A 23,087-nucleotide genomic window follows, 5' to 3' on the forward strand; every position below is an offset into this window, starting at 1 on the left:
CCGTGGAGGCCGCTGAAGGGCCCGCGCCCCGTCGGCGCCGCCCGTGGGGAAGGGCAGGCCTGTCCCGCGTGGCCCGGCCGGTCTCACTCACGGGCAGCCGCTGACGCTCGTCACCGCGGCTCCGCGAGGGTTTAATTAACTTCCTGTTTCAACGCTGGATAATGAGTTTTAAGCATCACGTGATTCGTAAGGAGGTCGAAGGGCAGGCGGGATGTCAAAATAAATTAAGTGAGGAAAGGGGGTTCGGCGGCAGGAGGGGCAGGGAGGAGGGGCGGCTCCTGGGCTGCTTCTGCGGCCTGGCTCCCGGGGTGGCCCCGCGGCCCCTCTCGCCTGCCCCCCTCGCGTCCCGGGCCGGCTCTGCGGGGCAGACCTCCGGGCTGGCCAGAACCCCGCGTCTGGCACAGCGCTGGGGAGGGGACTGAGGCTGCAGGGGCAACTGCCTGGGGTCTCCGGGCCCAGGCGCGGGGGGTCCTGCTCTGTGCTCTGGTCACATCCTGGGCGCCTCTGGCTTGTCAGACCCAAGCACACCCGGCCCGGGGGGTGGCGGCCCGGAGGCAGTGCCCCCTTCGGGAGCGGGACTGCGCGCCCGGCGCGGCGGGGGAAGGGCTGGGCGGGGGTCAGCGAGGCCGCCATCCTCCTGCGCCGGCACTCCCTGGGGGCGGGCGCCTGGCCAGCTTCCCCGACGTGCCGCCCCCTGGCCAGCGACGATGGGCACCCAGGACGCGGCGCACCAGGATTAGGGCAGGCAGGTGCCCTCGGGACGGGCTGCAGGCAGCTGGTCTGTACTGGCCGACCCCGACCCCGCGCTGGTGGCCCCAGAGCCTGGCCGAGCGTTTGGGGTGCCCCCTGTGGGTCCGGGGCGCTGCTTCCCGCACCCGTGCCCTCACCGTCTCCCGCTGGGCTCCGGACCCGGCGGGGGGTGCCTCGGGGCAGCCCCAGGGCACGGAAGGCGGGCAGTGTCCGTGGGTCGCGTTCGCGCGTGGCTCGGAGGCCGTGGGCGGTGGCGGCCCGCGCTGCCCAGAGGGGCCCTGCCCGCAGCTGGCCTGGTGCTGCCACCTGGCGGCGGGCCGGGGCCGTTCCCACGAAGGTGCGCCGGCAGGGCCCGGGGGCTCCCAGGGCCCCCCAGGACGGCGGGGGGGACACAAGCACAGCAGGCCTTCTGCAAAAACAGCGGGAGTGTATTTGACAGGCGGGTGCCGCCCTCGCGGCGCCCGGAGCCCCCGTCGTGTCTACAGGAGGGTGGTCTGGCCCGAGGTGGGGCTGAAACAGGGGAGACAAACGGTGACCCTCAGGGCAGAAGGAAGCCTCTCCCACCCGCCTGCTCCCCTCGAGGACGCAATTCTGGGGTCACCTCAGTGCACGAGCCGCCGGGCGCCAGGGCCGCCCTGGGCCCCGAGTGTCTCATCTGGGAGGCCGGGGAAGACGGGGCCGGGGCCTCCCCGACCCCAACACGGGGGTCCCTCGGAAAGCAAACCGGGGTCCTGGATTCACATTATGACATGAACTAGCACCAGAGACTTCAAGAAAAATCGCAGACGTGGTCGGGAGCTCCCCGGGGGCGGCCGGGGGGCTGGGGCGGGCAGGGCCGTGGGGAGCAGGAGGGAGGGCTCGCGGGAGTCGCTGTCTGCTCCAGAGGGGAGCCTGGTGCCCGGGGCACCTGTCATCGGAGGTGGGGGTTCAGGCGGCTCCCCAACGGGTCACTCTGGAATTCCGGCACCGGCAGCAAGAGATGGAGCGCGAGCCCGTCACCGTCGGCAGCCGCCTCCGCTTCCCCGCTGGACGGCCTGGGGGGGCCCGGTGTGGGTCTTCCGAGGAGGGGCCCTGTGGGCGCTGTGCCTTGGCGGGGGGCAGGGGCGGGGGGAGCTCTGCGCTCGTCCAGTTCTCGGTGCTAAGAAGACGGCTGCGTGGGCTCGGGCGGGCTGCCGCGGGGCTGCCCTCGCCGGGCCCCAGCCCTGCTCCAAACGCCACAGTCTCAGCCCTGACGTGGGGTGCAGGCCCCGTGCGCATCAGGGAGCCGGAGGGGGCCGGCCATGGGCGAGGGGCACTGGCAGGGCGTTCCTCGCGCCCCCCCCCCCCCCCCCCGCCGCGGAGCTGCGCCCAGCTCTGCTCCCAGGGGCGCTGCTGCTGCAGCTCACTCGGCGGCGCCCTTCTTCAACGGGATCTTGAAGCTGGTGAGCCGCTGCCCGAAGAGCTGGCTGAGCAGGCTGCTCTGCGACTCGGCCGTGCGGCGGGCCTGGGGAGCGGCGAGTCCGGCGCCGAGGACAGCTCTGCTCCTCTTGAGGGACCTGTGCAGGGGTCTCGCCGGGGGGAAGGCCTGGCCCAGCCCTCCTTGCCGGGCACCCCTGTGGGCATGGGCGGGCTCCCCCTCCCGCGGGGCCGACGGCTGTGAGCGCGTCTTGCTGCTTTGGCTGCCGGGCCGGGGCTTGGTGGGGAGCACGCGGCTGGGAGCCAGCTGCTTCCGGGGGCCCGCGGGGGCTTTCCGGGGACTGTCCCCCACCTCTGCTCCTGGCTGGCCGGGGGGCCCGGCTCTTCCTCTTTCTTTCCGCGCCCTCTCTGTCCTCCCCGGGGCCCTGGGGGCAGCCCCGGGCTGTGGCCCTCGGGGCAAGCTTGTCGGGGGTGGGGCTCTGGCCCGGCTGGCCGGGCTTGGCCGGGGTGGAGGCCGTCTCGCTTTGGAGCTGCCCGCTGGCCGGCTGGGGCTGGCTGCCCCCAGCGGCCTTGGCGCGGTGCCCTGGTTCTCCGCCACCCTGGGAGCGGGGGCCCGGCCTGGCCTTGAGGGTGCTGGGCATCCCCCTGGCCTCGGTGCCGGGGGCCGGCGCGGTGGGTGCCGGGCTCGCTGCCGCCGTCTTTGGTGTCTCTGGGAACGCGGGTGCCTTGCTGGGGGCAGGCGGGGTGGACGTCTGCTTCGACAGACGCTGGCCGCCCCCAGCCTTGGCGGCGCTGCTCTGATCAGAGGGGCACCTTGTGTCCCCCTGGGGCGCCACGTGGCTCGTGGACACTTGCTTTTCCTTCCGGAGAGGGGTGGGGGCTTCGGGGCGATGGTCAGGGCCACCTTTGCCAGCAGCTCCGGGGGGCCCACGTCTCCCTGAGAGGGGCCCAGCCGCCCTCCTTCCCTCTGCACCTTGGCCCCTGGCCCTTGGCTGGGGCAGACGCCCCTCCAGCGGGGTGGCCTGCTGGACCCACGGCCAGGGGCTGCCTGCGGGAGCCTCCCTCCGGGAGCCGCCCGGGACTCGGTCTGGCTCGTGGCCACCTTTGCCGTCGGCCACGGCAGGGAAGGGAGTCAGAGGCGGGGGCAGCAGCGTCTGCAGGCCCGATGGAAGGCTGCCAGCCCTGCCCCGGGGGCCCAGCGGCCCCGTGGGCCTCTCTGGGGCCCTAGGCTGTCCCTCGGAGGTGCCGGCAGCCCCCTCGGGGCAGGGCAGGAGCAGGGATGGGGGTGCATCCCTGCTGGGCTCCGGGGGGCTGCAGGGCAAGGCCACCCGTCGCCGCTTGCTGGGCAGCGTGCCCGGGGAGGCTGGGGCCCTGTGCCCGGGGGCCCCTGGCCTCCGCACGCCCCGGAAAGGGAAGGGCGGCCGGCCCCGCCGCCGGTGCTTGTCCATGTGCCGGTCGAACTGCTCCTTCTTGGCGAAGGTGTAGTTGCAGGCGCTGCAGGCGAAGGACCGCCGGCTGATGCGCGTGACGCTGGCGCAGAGCTCGCAGGCGTACAGCGGCGTGTGCGGCAGCTCCAGCGGCAGCTCCTCGCCCAGGCCGTGCTCCCCGCCCAGGTGTGCGCGCAGCTGGCCGGGCTCGGGGTAGACCTGCGGGCACTGCGGGCACAGGTAGACGCGCTGCCGGCTGTGCACCGCCAGGTGGCGCTGCAGCTTGAAGGGCTTGGGGAAGCGCTTGCCGCAGTGGTGGCAGTCCCGGGCCGGGTCTTTGCAGTCCGCGTGCACCTGCCTGGCGGGGCGCAGGGGCTCGCCGCCGGGGCCGGGGCCGGGCAGGGGCTGGGGGGCGGGCTGGGGGGCGTCTGGCCCGAGCCAGAGGGGGCGTCCCGGCCCCCGGGCGGGGGGGGGCTCCAGCTGAGTGGCGGGGAGCTGGCGGGTGTGGCGGCGCCACCCCGGGGCTTCGCCTGCTCCCTAGGGCCGTCCTCCGGGGCCTCCGGCCCTGGAGCGTGGGCTGTGCCAGCGGGGGACGGCCCCAGGACACGGCCCAGGAGGCAGGCGGCTGTGCGGCCGCCCTCCCAGGCCTCCGGCCAGCCGCCAGGGGCCCTCCGCGCGGGTGCCCGGCGGGCGAAGCGGGCAGCGTGCTCCCGCAGGTGCTCGTTGTACATCCAGACGTCGGCCTCCTCCCGCAGGCACATGCCGCAGGCCCAGGGCCCCGCCTTGCTCTGCACGTGCTTCTCCCGCAGGTGCTCCCGCAGCAGCTCGCGGGAGCCGAACCTGCGCTCCACGCACATGTAGCAGGTGGGGGGCGGCGCAGGGCTGTGGGCCAGCCGGTGCAGGTCCCGCTCGCCCAGGCCCAGGAAGCGCTGGAAGCACACCCTGCACTTGTAGGCCGCCCGCCGGGCTCTGGCCGGCCGGGATTCCCCCCGCCTGGGGCTGGCCGCCGCCCCCTCCGGCCCTGGGTTCCCCACCTTGGCCGCAGCCTCCGGGCCCAGGAAGCTGAGGCTGGGGGGACTGGCGGGGCCTTCACGGGGCCCCGGGGGACGCAGGGCCTGTCCCTCCAGCGTGGCGCCGGGTGTGGGGAGGGGCAGGGCGTCGCCGGGAGACGCGCCGGCACAGCGTTCTCGCTCAAGGTTGGGGGGCTCGGGGCTCGTGTCTCTGACGCCCTCGTGTCTCGGGGCGGCGTCCTCCATGGGCACAAGCGGTTCCAGCCCCCGCCAGGCGGCCGGGACCATGTGCAGCTCCGGGATGCTGTCGGACAGGCGGTCCTTGGCCCCAGGGGGGGCCCGCGTGTCGCCAGCCGCCTCCCGGCCGGGCTCCAGACCCCACAGGCTGGGGCAGGGGGCCCAGGGCTCGATGCCGGGCGCCGGGCTGCCGAGGAAGCCGTCCAGCGGGAAGGCCGGGGGCAGGCCCGCGGCCTCAGCACCCCACGGGTCCTCGCGGGACAGGCAGAGAGAGCCCGAGTCTCTGAGGTCTGTGGGTGGGTGAGCGGGGGGCAGTGCCACACTGTCCCCCACCTTGCCCCTGGGCTCCAGGGGTGCGGGCGGCTTCGGCTTCTTACCGCTCTTCCCACAGACGCGGGGCTGCTTCTTCCGAGTCAAGGCCAGAGGGAAAAGCTGGGAAAAGGCAGCTTCATCATGGGCCAAGCTCAGAGGGTCCCCGAGACCCGGGCTGGGGGTGGCGGGAGGGGTGCCCTTCTGCTCCCGGGCCCCGTCTCCTGGACAGCAGCTATGGGGGACGCCGCCTGCTTCAGCACAAACCTGGGATGGGCCGGAGGGGCCCGAGGGGAGCTTGTGCGCCTCCCTGAGCCCCTGCCCCGAGCTGCACTCAGGCACCCCGCGGCCCCCTGCAGACCGTCCCCAGGGCGGGTCCTGGCCGGTTCCCGCCGTCCCGGGCTGTCTCTGGCCCCGCCCCGGCCGGCCCCTGCCCCGGGAGGCGGCGCGGGGGCCGTGCGGGTCCTGGGTGAGCCCCAGGCGGCTGTCCCCTGCGGGCCTGGCGGGGCCCCGCGAGGCGGCCGCGTGGCCCGGCTCTCCCGCTCCGCGCCCGGGGGAGGCGGCGGCCAGCCGGGGCCGGGTAATTGGCCATCACGGTTGATGGATTTGCGCCGCCTCTATCTGAAATCACATCAGCAGCGCCGGGAGGCCCGCGCGCCTCCGGGCACCTCCTCCCGCTCGCCTTGCTCGCCGCCTTCTTATTTGATTTCCCCTCTGACCGGCCGGGCCAGCCCGGGGGCTCTCGGCCCCGCCTCTGGCCTCCCTTCTCCGCGGGCCTGGGCCGGGCCGCAGCCTGCTCCGGCGGGCCCCGCGTCCCGGGCTCTGGGCGCCTCGAGTCCACCCTTCGCTTGACGGGCGTCTCCCGGCCAGGGGGGCAGCCCGGCGCTCCCGGCACGCCCAGGGAAGTGCCGGGCGCTGGGGCGTCCAGCGGAGCCGAGCAGCCCTGGACAGGGGTGGCCCCGCAGCGCGGCGGGGGCCGCTCAGCGCCTGCCTCCGTCTCTCCTTCCCAGGGCTCCTGCGGCTTTTCTTTTCCGAGGGGTCCTGAGGCTGGCGAGGGGGCGGGGCCGGGGGCCCGGGCTGGGAGGCAGCCCCCCGATGCAGTCCGTGCTTCCTGGCCCGGTGGCGGCTCAAGCCGGGCCTTGAGCGGAAGGAGGCCGCGCAGACCTCGCAGGTGGGGGGCTGGCCGCTGGGGGCCCGCTCCTTCCAGCTGCTGCTCTCCCCTGAAGCCGGCGGCTCCTTCCAGTCGCCCTGGGGTGTCTGGTGGAGGCTGCTTCCGAGGTTCTGGGGGGAGCTGGGTCTGGGCTTGCCAGTGGGGCTGCCGGGGGACGTGTCTCTGCCTGTGCGGGGCCCTGTGGAGGGGCAGGTGGCAGGGGGGCCTCTGCTGCTGGTCTCCAGGGCTCTGGTAAGACCAGGGCTCCCGGGCCTCTGAGTCCGTAGGCCCTCCTGTCCCTGGAGGCTGGCCCCCGCCTTGCCCACTGGGCAGGGGGCGTGAGCTGGCGCTGCAGGCCCTGGTGTGGAACGGTCAGAGGGCACAGCAGCGACCCTCTGGCCTTCCCTGTGGCCACGTTGGACGGTGCTGCTTGGGGTGTCTGGGTCCCCGGCTCCGGGCCCCCTGACGGCCCCTGGGCCCTCTGCAGTGGGAATGCCGGGAGAAGCCGCAGCCTGGACGTCTTCCGGGGAGGGCACGGCCCTCGATGGGGGAGACCCTCTCGGCCTCTCTCCTCTGGACCCCGCTGGGGCCCCTGCGGAGCTGTCCTCTGGGCGGCCCTCCACACAGGCGGGGGTGAGGGTGTCGGTGAGGCAGGGTGGCTGCGCAGGCGGGCCCTCCGGGGGGCTGCTGTCCAGGGCAGGGTGGGCAGCTGGGCTCCCCTCGGGGCTGCAGGGGCCCGTCTTCGAGGCCAGGGGGGCTGCGGGATCCACGTGGGCTTGGCCGCAGCTGGCTCCTGCGGGAGGGCCCCCGGCGGGACTAGAGGCCGGCACACGCTGGGGGCTTGTGGGGCTTCCACGGGACACGGAGGCTGGGAGGCCCGTCAGCCCGCCTGCCGGTGCCGCGGGAGGGTCTTCAGGAGGCAGGGGCCTGCGGCTGCAGGGGGCGGGGGCAGGGCTGGCCAGGGCAGGTGGCCCCTTGAGGCTGGGGCCGGCTGCCTGGTCCGCAGCCTGGACGGTGGGCCCAGTTTGGGTAAGGGCCAGGACCGGCGGTCCCGCAGCACAGGAGGGGGCGCTCGGGGTGGCCTGGCCCTGGTCTGCGTGTCCTATTGGCGTGTCCAGCGTGATGATGTCACGGCTGACGGTGACCGTGGCAGGGTTGCCTGGCGCCCCTGGGTGCCCCCAGGTCTCTGGCTGCGGCTGGCTGGCCCCGCTGGGGCCCGCGGGCTCCTCAGCCTGGCCAAGCCAGCCCGGACGCCCCTCTGCCTGCGGCCCCAGGTGTGGGCGGCCTGCTGTCGCCTGCGCCGCCCCCAGGAAGTCCTGGCTGGGGCTGCGGCTCCTGCCCCCGCCTTCCGTGCCGTCCCCGCGAAGGTCCGGAGGGTCAGCGTCCGGCTTCACGGATCTGGCCACCAGCAGCTGGAGCTGATGCAGGGGGCCGGTGGGCGGGTGCTGGGGCCTCCGGTCTCCGCCGGTCTCGGCCCCCGGGCAGGCCCCCGCTCTGCTGACACAGGGCTCCTGGGGGCCGTCGCCGGGACAGGTGCCAGCGGGTAGGGTGCTCGGAGGCACAACCCCAGCACCCCAAAATGCCAGGGCAGGGGCCAGAGGGACAGCAGGGCTGCCGACCCCTTCCAGCTGAGGCGGGTCTCCGCGGGGTCCGTCTGCCGCGAGGGGCGGTGGGGGGGCTGGGCGGCGGAGTATTCCTGACGCGCCGTTGTCCCCGGGGAGGGAGGCGTCCCGGCGGGGGCTGCACCTCACTAGACTCCCCACGTGAGAAGACTCCCCACAGCCCGCTCAGCCTTGGGGGGACCCGGCTGGCAGGCGGCACCGAGCGGCGGGGCTGCCTCTCCGGGGTGGAACGAGGGCCGCTCCTCCCGGGGGCCCCCCAGAGCCCGCTCCACGGTGGCCACGGCCGTTCCTGCCCCTTGCGGGGGTGCCCTCGGCTGGGCCAGCGGGGCGGCGGCCTGGAGCCGGGCTCCGTGCGGCTGGCCCGGGGCCTCCTGCGCGCCCCGGCCGCTCTGCAGCTGACTCTCCAGCTCAGCAACCAGCCTCCTGATCTCCAGCTCGTCCTCGGCCAGGCTGCCCGCGAGGGAGGCAGGCCCTGGGCCGGCTGTGCCGGGTGCCGGGGCGACCGGGCTGGGCCTGTGCTGGGGCGCTGGCCGGGTGCCGGCTCCCCGGGGCGGCCAGGAACGTGGCCCACCTGGCTGGGCAGCAGCGGGGCCACCTCCTCCTGCAGGGCCCAGCCGTGGTTGGGCGGAACAGAGGGCCGAGGCGGGGGCGGCGGGGCTCTCCTTGGGGCAAGGCGGGTGCCCGCGTGGGTGTCCTTGCCTCCGGGGCTGCTGGAGGTCGGGGCGTGGGGCCCCTCCACGGGCAGCCCTGGGAAGAGCGGTGCGGACTCCGGGGTCAGCGGAGGCTTGGCTCTGCCTGGGGCCAGCTCCACAGGGCGGGGTGCATTTGGGGGCAGCGCTGGCACCCCGTCCGGGCACAGGAGCTTGCCGCTGGGGTCCGGAGCCTCGGGCTTGGCGTACAGGTCCCGGTGGAAACGGGAGGCCGGGTCTTCAGGTCCCAGGAACAATCCACTTGGTGTCCTGCGGTCAGGCCGGGGCCCCTCTCTGGGAGCCGGGCGCCCCACGGTGCTGCTGTGAGAGGGCGCGGGGTCGCCGCTGAGGCCGGGGCCCCTCAGGAGCAGGGCGCTGTGCCCAGGGGGGCCTGCCTCTGCCGGGCGTGGGGCGGGCTCCTCTCCGCCGCGGGAGGGCGTCTCCGTGCCTGGCGCACTGCCCGGCCCTGGCGGGCTCCCGGGGGGCGGCCCTTTGGGGTCCCCCCTGCCGGGCTGAGGCGGCTCCGGGGCTCCGGGGCGCACGGACTGTCGGCTTTCCTCTGGGGCCTCAGGCGGGGCGGTGGCCCGCGACGGATGATGGGGGGCCGCCGCTGTGCCATCTGTGTACTGGGGGGCTCTGGCTTCTGGGCTCTTTGCTGGGTGCTGGGTCTCAGGAGAGCTGGGGGTGCTCAGGCCAGGCCTGGCCGGCTCCTCTGGGCCTGGGGAGCCCTTGTCCGTCGGGGCTCCCCGCCTCGGGACCTTCCGGGGCTTCTGCTGCTCCCTCTCTTCTCTGAGGCCCCCCAAGTCCCCCTCCTTCCTCTTCTCGCCGCGGGGCCAGCGCCGGCAGCTGTGGCGGGGCCGGCCCCTGAAGCGGGGCCCCGAGGCCGCGGGCCCTCGTCCTCCTCAGACTCGGAGCCGCGGGGCTGCCGCGGGGGCCGGGGGGGCCGGCCGGGGGCCCGGCTGGTTCTTCTGCTGCAGGATCTTGTGGATGAGCTCCTTGCTCCACGAGCCGCCCCGCGCCCGCCTCCTCCGCGCCGGCCCCCGAGAGCGCTGCGAGCTGCCGGCCGCCGCGGGGAGGGCCCGGTGGCGGGGGCCGGCGCGGCCCCGGGGGGCCTGGCTCCTGAGGTCCCGGGGCTGGGGCGGGGGTGGCTCAGCCCACCGCCCACTGGCCGCGGCCTCAGGTGGGGCGCCCTGGCGCTGCTGCAGGGCCCGCCGGGGCCGCCGGCCGGGCCTTGCTCTTTCCGCAGCCGCGTCAGCCGCTTCCCTCCCCGCTGCCTGCTGGCCAGGCTGGCCCTGGCGGCCTTGGCGGGCGCCGGGCCTCGGGAGCGGGTTTTGGGCCAAGCGTGGGTGGTGGGCACCCCGTCCCGGAGGTGAGGGGCCTGGGGCTCTGCCGTGTCGGCCGCAGTGGGGAGCGGGGGCTGGACTTCACTCTCGGGCACCGCCCCCGCCCTGGCCTTGGGGGGCTGCCCAGCACCGGGGCCCCGGGGCCGGGAGGCTCCTCGTCGGCGAAGACGTCGATGAAGCTGCTATCGATCTCGGGGCTGTCAGACTGGTAGCCCAGGCCGTCCAGCGCCTCGGTGATGAGGCTGTCCAGCTTGGCGGCGTCCTCCAGGTCCAGGTCTGCGGCGGGGAGCGCGAAGTGGGCGGCCAGGCTGGGCCCGAGGCTGCCCCGCAGGGGGTCGTCCCTGCCGTCCTCCCGCACGTCTCCGGCCAGCAGGAAGGGGGCGGCCTTGGCGGGGCTGAGCAGGCTTGGGCTCCCGCCGGCCGCTGCCTTGGGGTGGCAGGGGGCGTGGGGAGCCCCAGGGGCTGCTGGAGCCGGTCCTTGGCCCTGGCCGGGAGCAGGCCGCAGAACTGCCGGTGCTCCAGGAAGGCGGCCAGGCTGCTGTAGTTGCGGTCACACTGCCTGCAGGTCAGCAGCACGTCCAGCTGGTCCAGGCTGGCGCTGCTGAGGGGAAAGTGGTGGGCGGAGTAGGGGGGCAGCCCCTGGGGGAAGCCCTCCAGCACCCCCTGGGCCACCTCGGGGCCCACGCTGGGGAAGGGGGCGTCCTCCAGGCACTTGAAGGCGCCCTGGGCGCCCAGCCTGCCCGTGGGGAAGGGGCCGGCCTCGGGCTGGTAGTGCACAGGGGGGCCCTGGGAGGGCCCGGGGGGCGGGTGGGGGTGACTCGGGGCATGGAAGAAGGCGGGGGGCCCGGGCAGCTGGCTGTCCTCCGAGCTGGGGTTGGCGGGGCTGCAGGAAGGGGCGACAGGGAGGAGCAGGTGCTGCTGCCCGTGGTGTTGGTGGCGGGCGAGGGCAGCGGGGACTCGCTGGGGGAGGCGGCCACCACTCTGGGTGGGGGCAGGCCTGGGGCCCCTCGAGGCGAGACCTGGGGCTGGGCCACCCCAAAGAACAGGGGCTGGGCTCCGGGGTCTTTCAGCCCGTTGTAGGGGAAGGGCCCGGGGGAGCCGCCGTGCTGGCCTGGGCTGTTTCCCAGCAGCCCCAGCTTCTCGCCCGCGCCGGGAGGCTTGCCGGCCGCCGCCAGCGCTCCCTGCACGCTGCCCTGCCAGTCCAGGGCGTCCGGCGGGAAAGGCGGCCGGCCCAGCATGTCCACTGGGTGGGGGCCGGCCACGGCGCTCGGGAGCACCTGGGACCAGGGCAGCGGGGGACTGTGGGGGAGGCCCAACTGCTGGCCGAGGCCAGGCTGGCCGTCAAAGAACACCCCTCCGGGGGCGGCCGTGGGGCCCAGAGGAGGCGTGGGATACGGGGCTGCGGCTGGGTCCCACAGTTGGGGCAGTCTCGTGGGGGAGGGCCCGGGGGGGGCCAGCTCTGTGTCCAAAGGCCCCAGGGGAGGGTCTACACCACTGGCTCCGGGAAAGCATCCCCTGGGGCTCCCCAGCCCGCCGTGGGCCACTGGCCGAGCCTCTGGGAGGGCTTCCGCCAGGCCCTGGTGCAGGCTGTCGGGGAAGGTGGCCCTGGCTCCTGCGAAGGGGCCGAGCACTGGGCGCACAGCGCCAGGGCCAGGGAGAGCCCTGCCCGCATCCCGGGGGGCACGGAGGCCACTGGGCCGGCCGGGGTAGCAGGGTGGGGGTGGGGGAGCAGGCCTGGAGGGCAGCCGGCATGTGGTGCTGGCGGCCACGGCCTCCTCTGGCCACGCGGCGGGGGGCTGGTGGAAGGCCAGCACCAGGGGCCCCTGGGCGTACTCATGCTCAGAGGTGCCCCGCGGGAAGGGGTGCTCAAAGACCCCCCCCGGGCTGCTGCCTTCAGGAAAGGACTCTGGCTTGGTGGGGGGAGGCCTGAAGCCAGCACCTTGGAAGCTGTCCTCGGTGGCGGGGGGCCAGGGGCTGGCCCCGCCAGCTGGGAACTCTGGGTAGGGGCCTGGCCTTCGGGGGCTGGTGCTCGCTGAGGTACGGCTTGTGGAGGTAAAGCTGGAGGGGGGCTCCTGGACACGCCCTGGGAAGCTGAGCTCTTTGGGGGCAGGCGGGGCCTCGGCCCTGGGGAGGCCAGGCCTGACACGGGTGCGGGGGGCCTCCCCCTCTGGGGGTTGGGGGGCCTCCACTGGCAGGCCCTCTGGGGTCTCGTCCAGGGTGGGCCTGGCCCTCGCGCTGGCCATGCCCACAATGCGGAGCTGCTGGGGGCTCTCCCCGGCCCTGCTGGCCTGCCAAGCCCGAGCCTGGGCAGGGCTCCTCCCGGGTGGGGCCCGGGGGCTGCCCACCTCCTCGGGGTTGCTGCTCAGGGGGTGAGCTCTCACAGGGGCAGGCTTGGGCTCCACCCCCCTGGCTTGCTGTGGCTTGGTCCTGAGGTCCACAGCCTGGGCCCTGCTGCCGGCCTCCCTGGCGGCCTTGGCGGTCCTGCCGGCTGGGTTACCGTCCTTGTTGGGGGGCAGGGTGGAGCCCCTCGTGCCACTGGCCGCCTGGCCAGGCTGCAGGTCGCCGGTCATGGCTGGAGGCGGTGCTCCTTGGGGCTGCTCCCCCGGCATGGCCCCTCCTGGACACTAGGAGGGGGCAGCGGTCCTATGGGGGCTTTGGGGAGTGAGCTGGGCAGCCATCCTCGGCCCTCGGGGGCCCCCAGACACGCCTGCTTTCATGGTCCTGAGTGGAGCCTGCAAGGGGAGGGTGGGAGTGAATGGGGCGGGCCCGTGGGCTCAAGGCGGCCATCTGTGTGGCCCACGGGGCCAGGAAGGACAGGGCAGGGCCCGCAGGGATGGGGCGCGGAGTGGAAAGCTGACCAGCCCTGGTGTGGCCTGTGGGCCAGCCCCTGCCCAGGACACCAGCCTCCGGAAGGTGCCACCCGGTCCTGGACTTCTGAGCCAGGTGGCATCTCTGGGGTGTGCCTGGGGCCTGGTCAGGCCTCAGAGGCGAGCTCCAAGGACATGGTGAGCTGGTGGGAGACCCTGCAAGACAAAGCCCTGGGGCGTGGCCGGCGCCCCTCCCTGCTCAGGGTTGGCCGCCCCCTCTGGGGGGCCGGGGCAGAGGGGGGGGGTCTGCACGGGGGCACAGCACTCGTCAGAGCCACCCAGGCCAGCCTTGGAATTGCATTTTCCTGCCGCCCCACAGGCCCGCGGAGGCTCGGGCGTGGGGGCCTGCCTGTCCCCGGGCCAGCCCCGCTCCATCCTTGCCTGAAGGGCTGCGGGAGGCCGTGTGGGGGCCCGGGCTGAGCCCGCGGCCTGGTGGGGGCGCCCTAGCTCTGCGGTGGCAGTTGGGCGCAGAGGGGCGAGGGGCCGCACCGGTGTGGGCGGGAGACAGGCCTGCAGGGGCTGCAGGGAGTGGCCGCCGGCCGTGGGGATGGGGTCCGCGGCAGGGCCACAGCGCTCCGGCACGGGGAGGAGGGCCCCGGCCAGCCCCGTCCTCTGAGCGGCTGCTGTGGAGGGCGCTTCTGGGCCCCTGCACTCCCTGCCCCGGCAGGGTCTCCGGGGTGTGCTTCCAGGGCTGTCAGCAGAGGGCGCCAAGCCGCCCCGTCCCACCCGGGGGCCCCACCCCTTTCAAGCAGAGGCCTGGCTCCCCCTTCTGGGCCCCACCAGGGCCGGCCCTCCCCATCTCAGGGCGCTGCCGGCCAGGACTTAGGGCGAGTTTGCTGAATGAGTCAGTAGTGGCGGTGCCCAGCAAATCGGGCCGGACCGCCAGCGCTGCCCACCCACGGCTTCCCTGCCCTCACCGGGCTCCGGAGGGTGGCACTGCACTTGCGCTGCCATTTGTGCGTGAGGAGCCCGGGCAGCAGGTGGCTAAGCTGCCCAAGGCCTCCCCGCCTGTGGAGGTCCCGGGGGCTTGCCACGCCCACTTGCCCACCTCCAGGCGGCTCATGCTGGGGCCAGCGGTCCCCAGGGCGGGGCCCACGGCCACCAGGGCCCCTCAGGGATCCCCCTGGAGATGCCGTGGTGCTCGAGGACAGGGCATGGCCCCCACAAGACCCACCCCTGCCTGGGCCCCGGGCCCGGCTGCTGACGGCAGGCCCGTCTCCTTGCCCGGGGCCCCAGGGGCTGTTGGAGGTGAGCGGCTCCGCGCGGGCGCACGCGGCCTGACCTGGGGGTGGTTCGCTGTTGGTTTGGGCTTGCTCCGCCCCAGCCCGTGTCCTCCAGAGCAGAGGGCCGGGGGGCGCTCTCCGCCTGCCCGGGCCTGGAGGCCGGTGAACAGCAGGCGTTCAGGGGACTGTGGGTTTCCACATGGGGCCTCCCTCACCGGTCATCGAGTGACCTGACCCAGTGTCTTCCCAGCCTCACTTCCCCATCTGTGCATGGAGGCTGCAACTAGAAGGAGCTTCACCCACAGCCCGGAGGGCCCAGGGTTGCTCCTGCCTGGCTGGCATGCCGATGAGCAGGCATGGGGGGCTGTGGAGCACAGGTGGCTTGGGCTCCCTGGGGGCTCGGGGAGGGTGTTCTGTGTTTGCCACTGGCCCAAGAAGAGCGTCGAGGCTTTTGCAGGGCCGGGCCCATGCCAGGCCTTAGCCAGCAGTCTGGGTGGCTCGGCAGCCTCTCTGGGCCGGGCCTGCTGGCTCCAGGGGTGCTCCGCGGTGCACACTGGCTGTGACCCAACAGGGTCACAGTGGCCTCTGGCCACTTCCCCTCGGGGCTCAGGCCCCCACCAGGTGACACAGCGCCCTCCCTCCACGCTGCCTGGACTGCAGTGCAAGCCCCGAGTCCGCCCCTGACATCCCGCTTTTGGGGGGCAGGTGGCAGCCCCAAAGACGGCCCAGAGTGGAGCCAGGAGGGGCGGTGGGCGGGGGTGGAGGGGCGAGGGAGGCTGTCTCCAGCTGGGTGGGGCCCTGGGCAGGGTCCCTCACGTACCTGGGAGTTGGTGCCTTGGCTGCCGGGCCGCGCGGCTGCCCCAGGAGGCAGGGCTTCTTGGCTGCAGAGAAATGGGGAGCGTGAGTCCCTGTGCTGCCTGGAAGGGGCAGAGGGCTTGGAGGAGCCCCTAGTGCTGCGAGCCGCCTCCACCGCCCTGGGGAGCTGGGGGTGTGTGGGGGCCAGCGGGGTGGCTTGGCCCAGTTTGAGGGCCCTGCGGGGTTTGGGGTCCCCAGCTTTGGCGTTCTCTCTGGGAAGTGCTGCCTCCAGGGGACACATTCAAGGTGCAGCCGGGCAGGGGTTCGCAGCAGAGAAGACCAGCCCCCCGAGACCTGCAGGGGTCCCAGGAAGGGCAGTGGGTCGAGGGACACGCGCACTGGTGGAATCGGCCCTGTGGAGACCACACAACCCCTCCCTCCAAAGGCAGGCCCGGGCCCTCGCGGGCTCAGGTGGCACGGGGCTCCCGCTCGGGCACAGAGCAGGCCGCTGGACTTGGGCCACGCGCTGGGGGGGACACCCTCTGCCATGCTTGGGGCCGCCCGGGAAGGTCGCCTCCAGCCGGCCCAGTCGTCAGAGGAGACGCTATCCCAACAGCAGCCCGAGCCCCCTGCTGAGGGCCCCCAACTCCTGACCCTGGAGACGAACACAGTGGACGCCCTGAGCTGCTACTGGACAGAGACGGCTGCCTGGACCGTCAGAGCCCCCGGTGGTGTCCGACGTGCAAGACACAGACCCGAGGATTTAATGAGTCCCGATGGCAGCCGGGAGAGGCTGCGTCCGCAGGCGCGCGGTGAGCCTGGAGGACTGCAGAGCTCTGGCCTCCCCGGGACGCCGCGGAAGAAGTCCACTGCGCCCGACAGTTACCCACTCTTGTCCACCACCCGCCGCCCACCCGCCACCGTCCCACCTGACACTGGGCGCAGTGTGGGCAACTGAGTCGTGGCTTTGGCCGCATGGGACGAACTGGACGGTGCGCAGGGCACAGCCGGCCACAGCAGGGAGGCGGCCTCAGAGAGGTGGTCCGACCTGCCCAGCGCACGGCGCGTGGTGAGAAGGGAGGGGTGGGGTGCCCGTGGTGACCACGCACGCCCCTCGGCCCTACCTCATGGCCCCGGCCGTGCCTTGGGCCGAGCTCAGCGGCCCATTGCTGTCCCTCCCCGCGGAGGGGCCTCCACCATGCCCCCGGGCCCCCCCGGCCGCCCCCAGGGCCCCGTCCTGGCGCTCAGATGTGGGCTGGGCATGGGGCAGCATGTGCCCGGCTCTCGGGTTCCCCACCCCGCCCAGCCCCTGGGTGCCCAGGGGGTGTGGGTTTCAGCAGGCCTGCGGCCCCTTTGAAGCGGGAGAGCCAACCCCTCAGACCCCGGCCTGCCTGGGGAGCACCTGGAAACATGACCAGGCCCTCTCCCTGCATAACTCAAGTGGGAGGTGCCCTGTGACCTCCTCCACCGCCCGGGCTGCCCCCGGGGGGCCCGCACCCTGCCCCGGCTGCAGGGCTGCCCACACAGCCGTGGCCTTGCTGCGTCGCGCTGCGTGGGGCCGGCTTGGGGTGGCCTCTGGGGTGAGGCTCCCCACGGCGACCTGAACAGCTGCCCTGTGGCCCCAGCCCCCACGAGGCGGAATCTGGAGACGGGCCCTTTGGGGTGCTGCAGTCGTGGGGGCGAGCGCCTGGGGCGATCACACCCCCTCTCCATGCCTCGTCCTGCAGGGGGGGCGGGGGGCGAGGACCACACAGCCCCAGCCCAGCCAGGCGGGCAGGGAGGAAGGGACGCCAGCCTGGGCGTGTGCCCGTCCCGCTCCCCGCGTTCTGGCCTCTTGGCGGGTGGCAGGACCCGGCGGCCGGGGGAGGCCGTGTGTGTGGCCCCCGCACCTCACAGGGGGCGGCGCCGGGCGCGGGCAGGTAGGGCTGGGCGGGCAGCGGGCCTCCGCCCTGACCCCGTGTGGACGGGAAACAGGCTCCAGCAGACGCGGCCTGACCCGGTGAGTTGGAAGCAGAGCCCGGAACCAAGTCTGCCCCCTCACCCGCTCCCCAGGGCCCAGGGCGGCTCCGGCCGCCCTCCTGGCCAAGCCCCGAGCGTCGCCTGTGCCCTCGGCCCTGGCCCGGGCCGGCGGCCGCCCCTAAAGGGCAGCTGCGCGGCCTGCTGGGCGGGGTGTCCCTCGGCGACCGGGGGCCTGGCCGGAGCGCGCGGGCACACGGCAGCGGGGGACGGGCCGGCGCGGGAGCAGGGGCCCGGCTGCGCTGACATTTAATTCACACATGTCCCCCCTTCCTTTGCTGCTCGGCGCTATCTGTTACCTGGGTGCAGAGGAACCTCCGCAGGTGAAACTGTATCTGCCATACGCCCGGAGGGGACGTTTAAGAAAAGCAGGAATTATCGGCTGCATTTATCTTAATTACTGCGGGGAAAGTGGAGGCTGGCGTTGGAAGGGGCTGGAGCGGTGTCTGCCCCGCCTTATCGGGTGCATATTTGAGATCCTTTAACAGGAGGGAGATAAGAGGAGCAGGGAAATGATGTCTTCGGAAATGACAGGGAGGCGGCCGGGTGTGCCTCAGGCGCTCACAGCAGCCCCGCTGGACGCCCCCAGGCCCCACGCCAGGCCCCACACTTCATCCTGACAGTCGACCCACACGGCCTCGTGCCCAGCACGTGGGGTGCCCTGGCCTGCCGGAGGCCTCGCCCTGGGTCTCTGCTCCCCACAGAGCAGCACGCCTGCACCCCGAAGTCCTGTGTGGAGCCCGGCGACACGTGCGGGCCCAGGGCCCCGCCCACATCAAGGGGCCACCAGAAACCGAAGGGGACACCCGGCCTGGGCACCACCCTGCAGGCGGCTGTCCCCAGGGCCTGTGCGGACCGGCGCTCTCGGCACCCCTGGGTACTGTGGTCCCGGGCAGGTGGGGCTAGGCCCTCTGGGGGAGCTTGCTGAGCACCCTCGGCTGAGGCCGGGGAGCACACTGCCCTGCAGGCTGGCCAGGGCCAAGGCGAGTGGGGGCAGTGTGCTCTGATGGTGACAACCCCGGGCCGTGGAGTCCTGGACCACGGGGCTGTCCTGGGATGCCCGTTCCTCCTCCCCTGAGGCCAGCCCCTCGGCCTTCAGGTCCAGGGCCACCTCCTCCAGGAAGCCCTGGCCACCGGCTGGCTGCTTTCCCTACCTCCGTCCACTTCTCTGAGGCCTGCACGCAGCCTTGTGGGGGGCGCCTGTCCCTAGCCGCGGTTGTACAGGGTGGAGGCCCCCCAGTCCTGCCCAGCCGAGGGTGGGGTGGGGGCCGCCGCCCACCACCTTGGCTCCCTGGGGCGCATGCAGTCCTGAGTGCCCACCTGTGAGGCGGTGGCGCTGCGCCCCTCAGCAGCCCGCCGCCAGGCAGGACCCTGCTCAGGGGAGCCTCGTGGCCGGAGGCTCGGGGGCCATCCATGCTGGGGCGCAGGGCAGGGAAGCCCCCGTGGCCACCGGCACAGCACACACCGGGGCACACCACGCCGGCAGGGCTGGGTCCTGGACTCGCTCTGAACTGAGGCTCCGGCAGGAGCCAGCAGGCAGGAGGGCGGCCTGGGGGTGGGCACGGGTGTGCCTGGGGGTCTGGCGCATGGTCCCAACGTGCGGACACTGGATGGCTGCGGCTTGGCCCCGGAACTCGGGCCACCCTGGGGGCCCAGGCTTGTCTGCATGGGGCGACCAGACCACCTCACAGGTGAGGGGCAGAGGCCGAGGGGTCTGGGAGGGGAGACAGCTGTGGGGCACCCACTGGGGCCCAGACCGGGGCAGGCTGCTGGGCACGAGCCCGGAGCCCCGCACAGCCGCATGAGCTCTCTCCCAGGACAAGATTAATGAGCTTCCCCAGGGCGCAGCGTTAATTACTCCGCCGGCAGCGCAGACCCCGTCAGACGCCTTTCCTGTCAGAAGTGACTGTAATTTCCCTTCCGAAGGCGCGGCCGTGGGGAGCTGGGACGGGGCTCGGGTGAGCGGGCCTGCGCCCCGCCCGGGCTGTGCAGGGAGGGGTTTGGAGGGAGGGGCACCTCTGGCCCGAGGTGGCGGGTGAGTCGGCCTCAGTCGGGGAGCCTGGGGCACCCGCTGCCTGCTGGGTGAGGGCCCGTCCGCAGGATGGGGGGACAGGGGCTCAAGCCCAGCTCGGGGTCCAAGCTGTCCTCTCCCTGCCGCCGCCCTCGGCCCTACAGTGCCAGGGTGGCCGCCCGGCCCGGGCTGTGCCCACCGCGTCCTGCAGGTGGGCGCCCACTTGGGAGGCCCCAAAGGTGGGGACGGCCCCTGGGCACATGGAGGGAGGGCCCCTGGCGTCTTCCCAGGCTGGGGTCTCAGCTCTGTGTGCTCAGCACCCCCACAGCCCCTGGCCTGCCGGCTGGTGGGGTGGGACCGGCTACCCGTCAGGACCCCTGGGCCTGGGGAGACGCCACTGCCCGCACGTCTCCCTGCCCCCTGCCCTGAGGACCGGGCCCTGCCCCTGCCCCTCTCCTCGCCCACCCTGCCTCCGCCCTGCCCCTCCCCCCTGCACTCAGCCCCGGGCCCCACCCTCCGAGACGTGGGGTCTGGACCCCAGAGTGGGGGCTGGGCCAGGGGACCCAGGGGACCGCCCTGCCCAGCCCTGCAGTCCCGCGGGGGGGCGGGGACAGCCCCAGGAGCGCAGCACAGGGCCGGCTTTCTGAGCTCCCGGAGAAGCAGAAGCCCGGGTTTTAGAGTGAAATCCCCCCATTTTTAAAAGTTGGCAACAAATTCACGCGAGACAAAATAACTACTGTGTGGGCAGCCCCGGGGGACACAGGCTGCGGTTGGTCTGGCCTGACCTCCGGCGGGCGGGGCGCACTCACCTCCGCCCACCGCTCCCCCCACTCCCCGCCTCGCTCACTGCTGGGCCGCCCTGGCGGCTGGAGGCTGCGGGGCGGGGCGGGCCCGGGCCCCGGCCGGCGCTGGACAAGGCCGCTGTGCAGGGACGGTGCGGGGACTCCCCAGGCCCGGGGCACGGCCCCTTGGCAGCGGGAGGACAGGCGGGCTCCGGTGTAGCGGGGCTCAGGGAGGCTCAGCCGCGGGCCCAGGACACGCTGCGGCGGGAGGACGCGGAGGGGCTGTCCGGGTGGGCACAGCCCGGGCCTGGGGCTGTCGGCGCCCACGGGGCACATGCGAGACCGCGAGCCCCACCCCCGCCTTCCTGAAGCCCGGGCCTCTCCTCGGGCAGAGCCCTGCCAGCCTACAGCCCCCGCCCCTGCGCTGCCGAGGAGGGCAGGGCTGGCCGGCCTGGGCCTTGCGAGGGCCCCGGCCAGCTGTGTGACGGGAAGGGGGCCTTCCCGGGCCCGCACTCGACAGCGCGGGGAGGCCGGGACACCGCAGACATGGGGCGCCCCCGGGGCTGGCTCCTGCTCAGACCCACGGCAGCGCCCCCTGGCCCTCCCGTCCCTCTGAGGCCGCCCGGGTCTTCGCGCCCCACACTGCCCACGGCCTGCTCCTGCCTGGCCTCTCCCGCTCCCGCCACCGCTCTGCTCCTGCCAGCCGCCCGGCCCAGCCCTGACCCCAACAACTCACGCACCGCAGGGACCGCTGACCAGCGGGCTCGCCCTCACCCTCCCGCAGACATTTTGTCACAAGGTGCCTCTCCCTGCTGAGCCGGCTCTGACCCCTCAGAGCCCCGAGGGCAGGGGCCGCTCTCTGGCTGCGGGGCCGCCCGCACCTCCCCACAGCCCATGGCAGGGGCGGGGGGCGGGGAGCAGGGCCACTCGCATGACACCCACAGCCACTCAGACCAGCCCTGGCTCTGCTGGCTGCAGGGGCGCTGGCAGAGACCCCCAGCGGGCATCTCCCGCCCACCTCCGGGTGTTGTTCTTTCATCAGTCGGAGGCGGACGAGGGAAGGGAGAAACCGGGGCCCTTTGCTAGGGGCTGAAAGGGCAGTTGACCGCGGTTTTCTCTGAAGGCGCCTGGGGTGTGGGTGGCACAGCCACTCCCCGCCAGAGGCAGTGCGGGCACAGGGGCGGGGCTGAGGGGCCAGGGCCGGTCCCCAGAGCCCGTGTGATGGAGCACTGGGGACTAGAGGTGGGCCGGGCAGCAGCCGCAGGCCGCAGAGGGCGTGTGGAGAGACGAGGGGTCTGTGCACGGCCAGCGCCCGAGCAGCGTTCGCTGCGAGTCTGCGAGGCCACCCTGAGCCTCGTGGGCTCCGCTGCCGGCTCCTGCCCAGGCCTGCGCTCTCGCCAGGCGGAGAGCGGCAGCGCCCCTTCAGACCTAAATCTCCAGCCCCCTCCTCTCACGTGGTTTCCCTGAAAGGGGAGGCCCGGGCGTTTAGGGGGGCGGCGCCTTCCCCACGGTGGGTGGTGGAGGCCCAAAGCCAAAGCCTACCCAGGAGGCTCCAGCTGACCTCCGCGCTTCCTGGTCGCCAGGGCGAAAGGGACCGGGGCCGAGCGAGCTGGCTCTTCCCTTCTCTGCCCCGGGGAGCGCCAGCTCTCCCGAGACCCTGTCAGGCACGGAGGCCGAGTAGGAGCCGCCAGCACCTCCACGCCCGCCTTCCCGGCCCCGGCGGCTGGCAGGGTCGCGCGGTCAGCGCAGGAGGCGGGCAGCCAGGACTGCAGCCAGCGCTCGTCCCCTCTCCCCTGGCCCAGGGGCTGCCCGCAGCCGAGTCACGGGTGGGGTGGGGCGACGTGGCTCTAATGACCAGCCCTGCCCCCACCCCAACAAGGGCGTGGCCCCGGGGCCAGTGCCTGGAGGTCCTGCCCCTCATCTGCTGGGCGGCCCGTGGCCCCGAGGGGCAGAGGCACCTGTGCTGGGAGAGCGTGTGAGGAGGAGGAGGGTGGGCGGCGCACACCTTCCCGCAGGCAGCCCGCCCTCCCAGGGCGACATCACCCGGCGGCCTGACCCTGGCGACCCTGACCCACGAGGACCCTGCGCCGGGGCCACCCCGTCTCGAGTGACGACCGCTGGAGCCAAGCCTAACCGGGCCGCAGCTGGCACCAGACAGCAGAGGCAGAGGCAGGGGAGGCGGTGTGCTGTGCTCAGCCCTGGTCCCAGCCTGCGGCCCCCTCCATCTCCGGGGAGCAGGAGTGAGCCCCATGCACCCCACAGCCCAGGGAGCCAGAGGCTGCCCTTGCCAGGGCCCTGTCAGTCTTCACGAGGGACCCGCTGGTCCACGGGAGGGGTGGGGGGGGGCAGCAGAGCAGGAGGGTTGGCCCAGGAGAGAGGGGTGCCCCCAGGCAGGGTCTCAGGTCAGTTAGCCCCTCTGGGCAGGGGGAGGGGCAGAGCCAATGCGGGTCAGGGTCAAAGGGCAGCATCCTGTCTTTGCTGTGCGCCCTCAGGCAAGTGGCTTAACCTCTCTGTGTCCTCACCCACCTGTGGGTGGGGGAGTCGCCCCAGCACACAGGGCCTGGCCGGGCTGTCGGGCGTTGGCGCGGCTTGGGGGCGAGCGCTGTCATTCACTGTCGCGCGGCGTCGCCCCCGGTCCTGGAGACGCTCGCAGTGCGGGGATCTCAAAGGCGACACACAGACGTCTTTGGGGACGTCCTTCCCTGCCAGAGGGCACAAAGGACAGAGCTGTCCCTGCACCAGGGGCTCGGGGCGGCGGCGTGTCCCCAGGCAGCTGCTCCCCCTGACCCACAGCACGACCGTGGGCGCGGAGGCAGGGTCGCGACAAGCAGGGTGCCGACGGCTGGCCCATGGTGGGCTGGGGCATGAGGGCTCCCTAAAGTCAGACGTGGAATTCCGGTGCCAGCCTGGAGCACAGCCCTGAGGGCAGAGGACAAGCTTGCCTGTGCCTCAGTCTCCCTTCGCACCCCACAGGGACAGCAGTGTCCCCCACGCGGGGGCATGAGGACGACATGAGCCTGCTCGGGGCCAGCGCCCGGGGGCCAGGCAGAGGAGTGGTCAGCACAGCCCTCTGGATGTGAACACAGCCCCAGGGGGTCGGGGTGAGCGCCGCTGGGCGGAGGGGGCGCACCGGGAGGGGCCCACAGCTCGGGGTGCATCGCCCGTGGGGAGGCCAGTCCTGCCCTCGGCGCTTGGAGCCGCTGGCCTTGTGCCTGGGGGTGGGGCTGGGGCAGAGGCCAGCCGCGGGGCCGCGCTGGCCGCGGGCACTGGAGGGCTGACTGGTAGACGCCACCGTCTCCACTTCGTGGGCCTGTCCAACGGTCTTTCACCCAAATAACGTGTTTACACTAATTTTTAAGTAAAAAAAAATTGCAGGAAGTAGAAACAATCAAGCCGGCAACTCGAAGGGCCCAGACAGCGGCTGCAGCGGCGGGACTGTCCATGGGGAGCAGCAGGGCCCG

The 23,087-nt window shown here is 73.6% G+C and overlaps 1 protein-coding gene across 1 annotated transcript in view; it reads right to left on the reverse strand.

The window, feature by feature from the left end:
• Positions 1–2,116: 2,116 nt before the first annotated feature.
• ZNF469 (zinc finger protein 469) overlaps positions 2,117–23,087 on the reverse strand; it is a 53,116-nt gene continuing 32,145 nt past the window's right edge. Inside the window, 12 exon segments of the mRNA XM_037518048.2 lie at positions 2,117–2,489; positions 2,491–4,063; positions 4,066–5,627; positions 5,970–7,789; positions 8,059–8,350; positions 8,404–9,435; positions 9,538–9,708; positions 9,825–10,071; positions 10,074–10,358; positions 10,361–10,825; positions 10,828–12,664; positions 14,843–14,903. Of these exon segments, the coding sequence (XP_037373945.1) occupies positions 2,132–2,489; positions 2,491–4,063; positions 4,066–5,627; positions 5,970–7,789; positions 8,059–8,350; positions 8,404–9,435; positions 9,538–9,708; positions 9,825–10,071; positions 10,074–10,358; positions 10,361–10,825; positions 10,828–12,541 (9,519 nt within the window). The 5' untranslated portion in view covers positions 12,542–12,664; positions 14,843–14,903 and the 3' untranslated portion in view covers positions 2,117–2,131.

This window comes from Talpa occidentalis, unplaced genomic scaffold (genome assembly GCF_014898055.3).
Source record: "Talpa occidentalis isolate TD23 unplaced genomic scaffold, MPIMG_talOcc4v2.1 talOcc4.17, whole genome shotgun sequence".
NCBI lineage: Eukaryota > Metazoa > Chordata > Mammalia > Eulipotyphla > Talpidae > Talpa > Talpa occidentalis.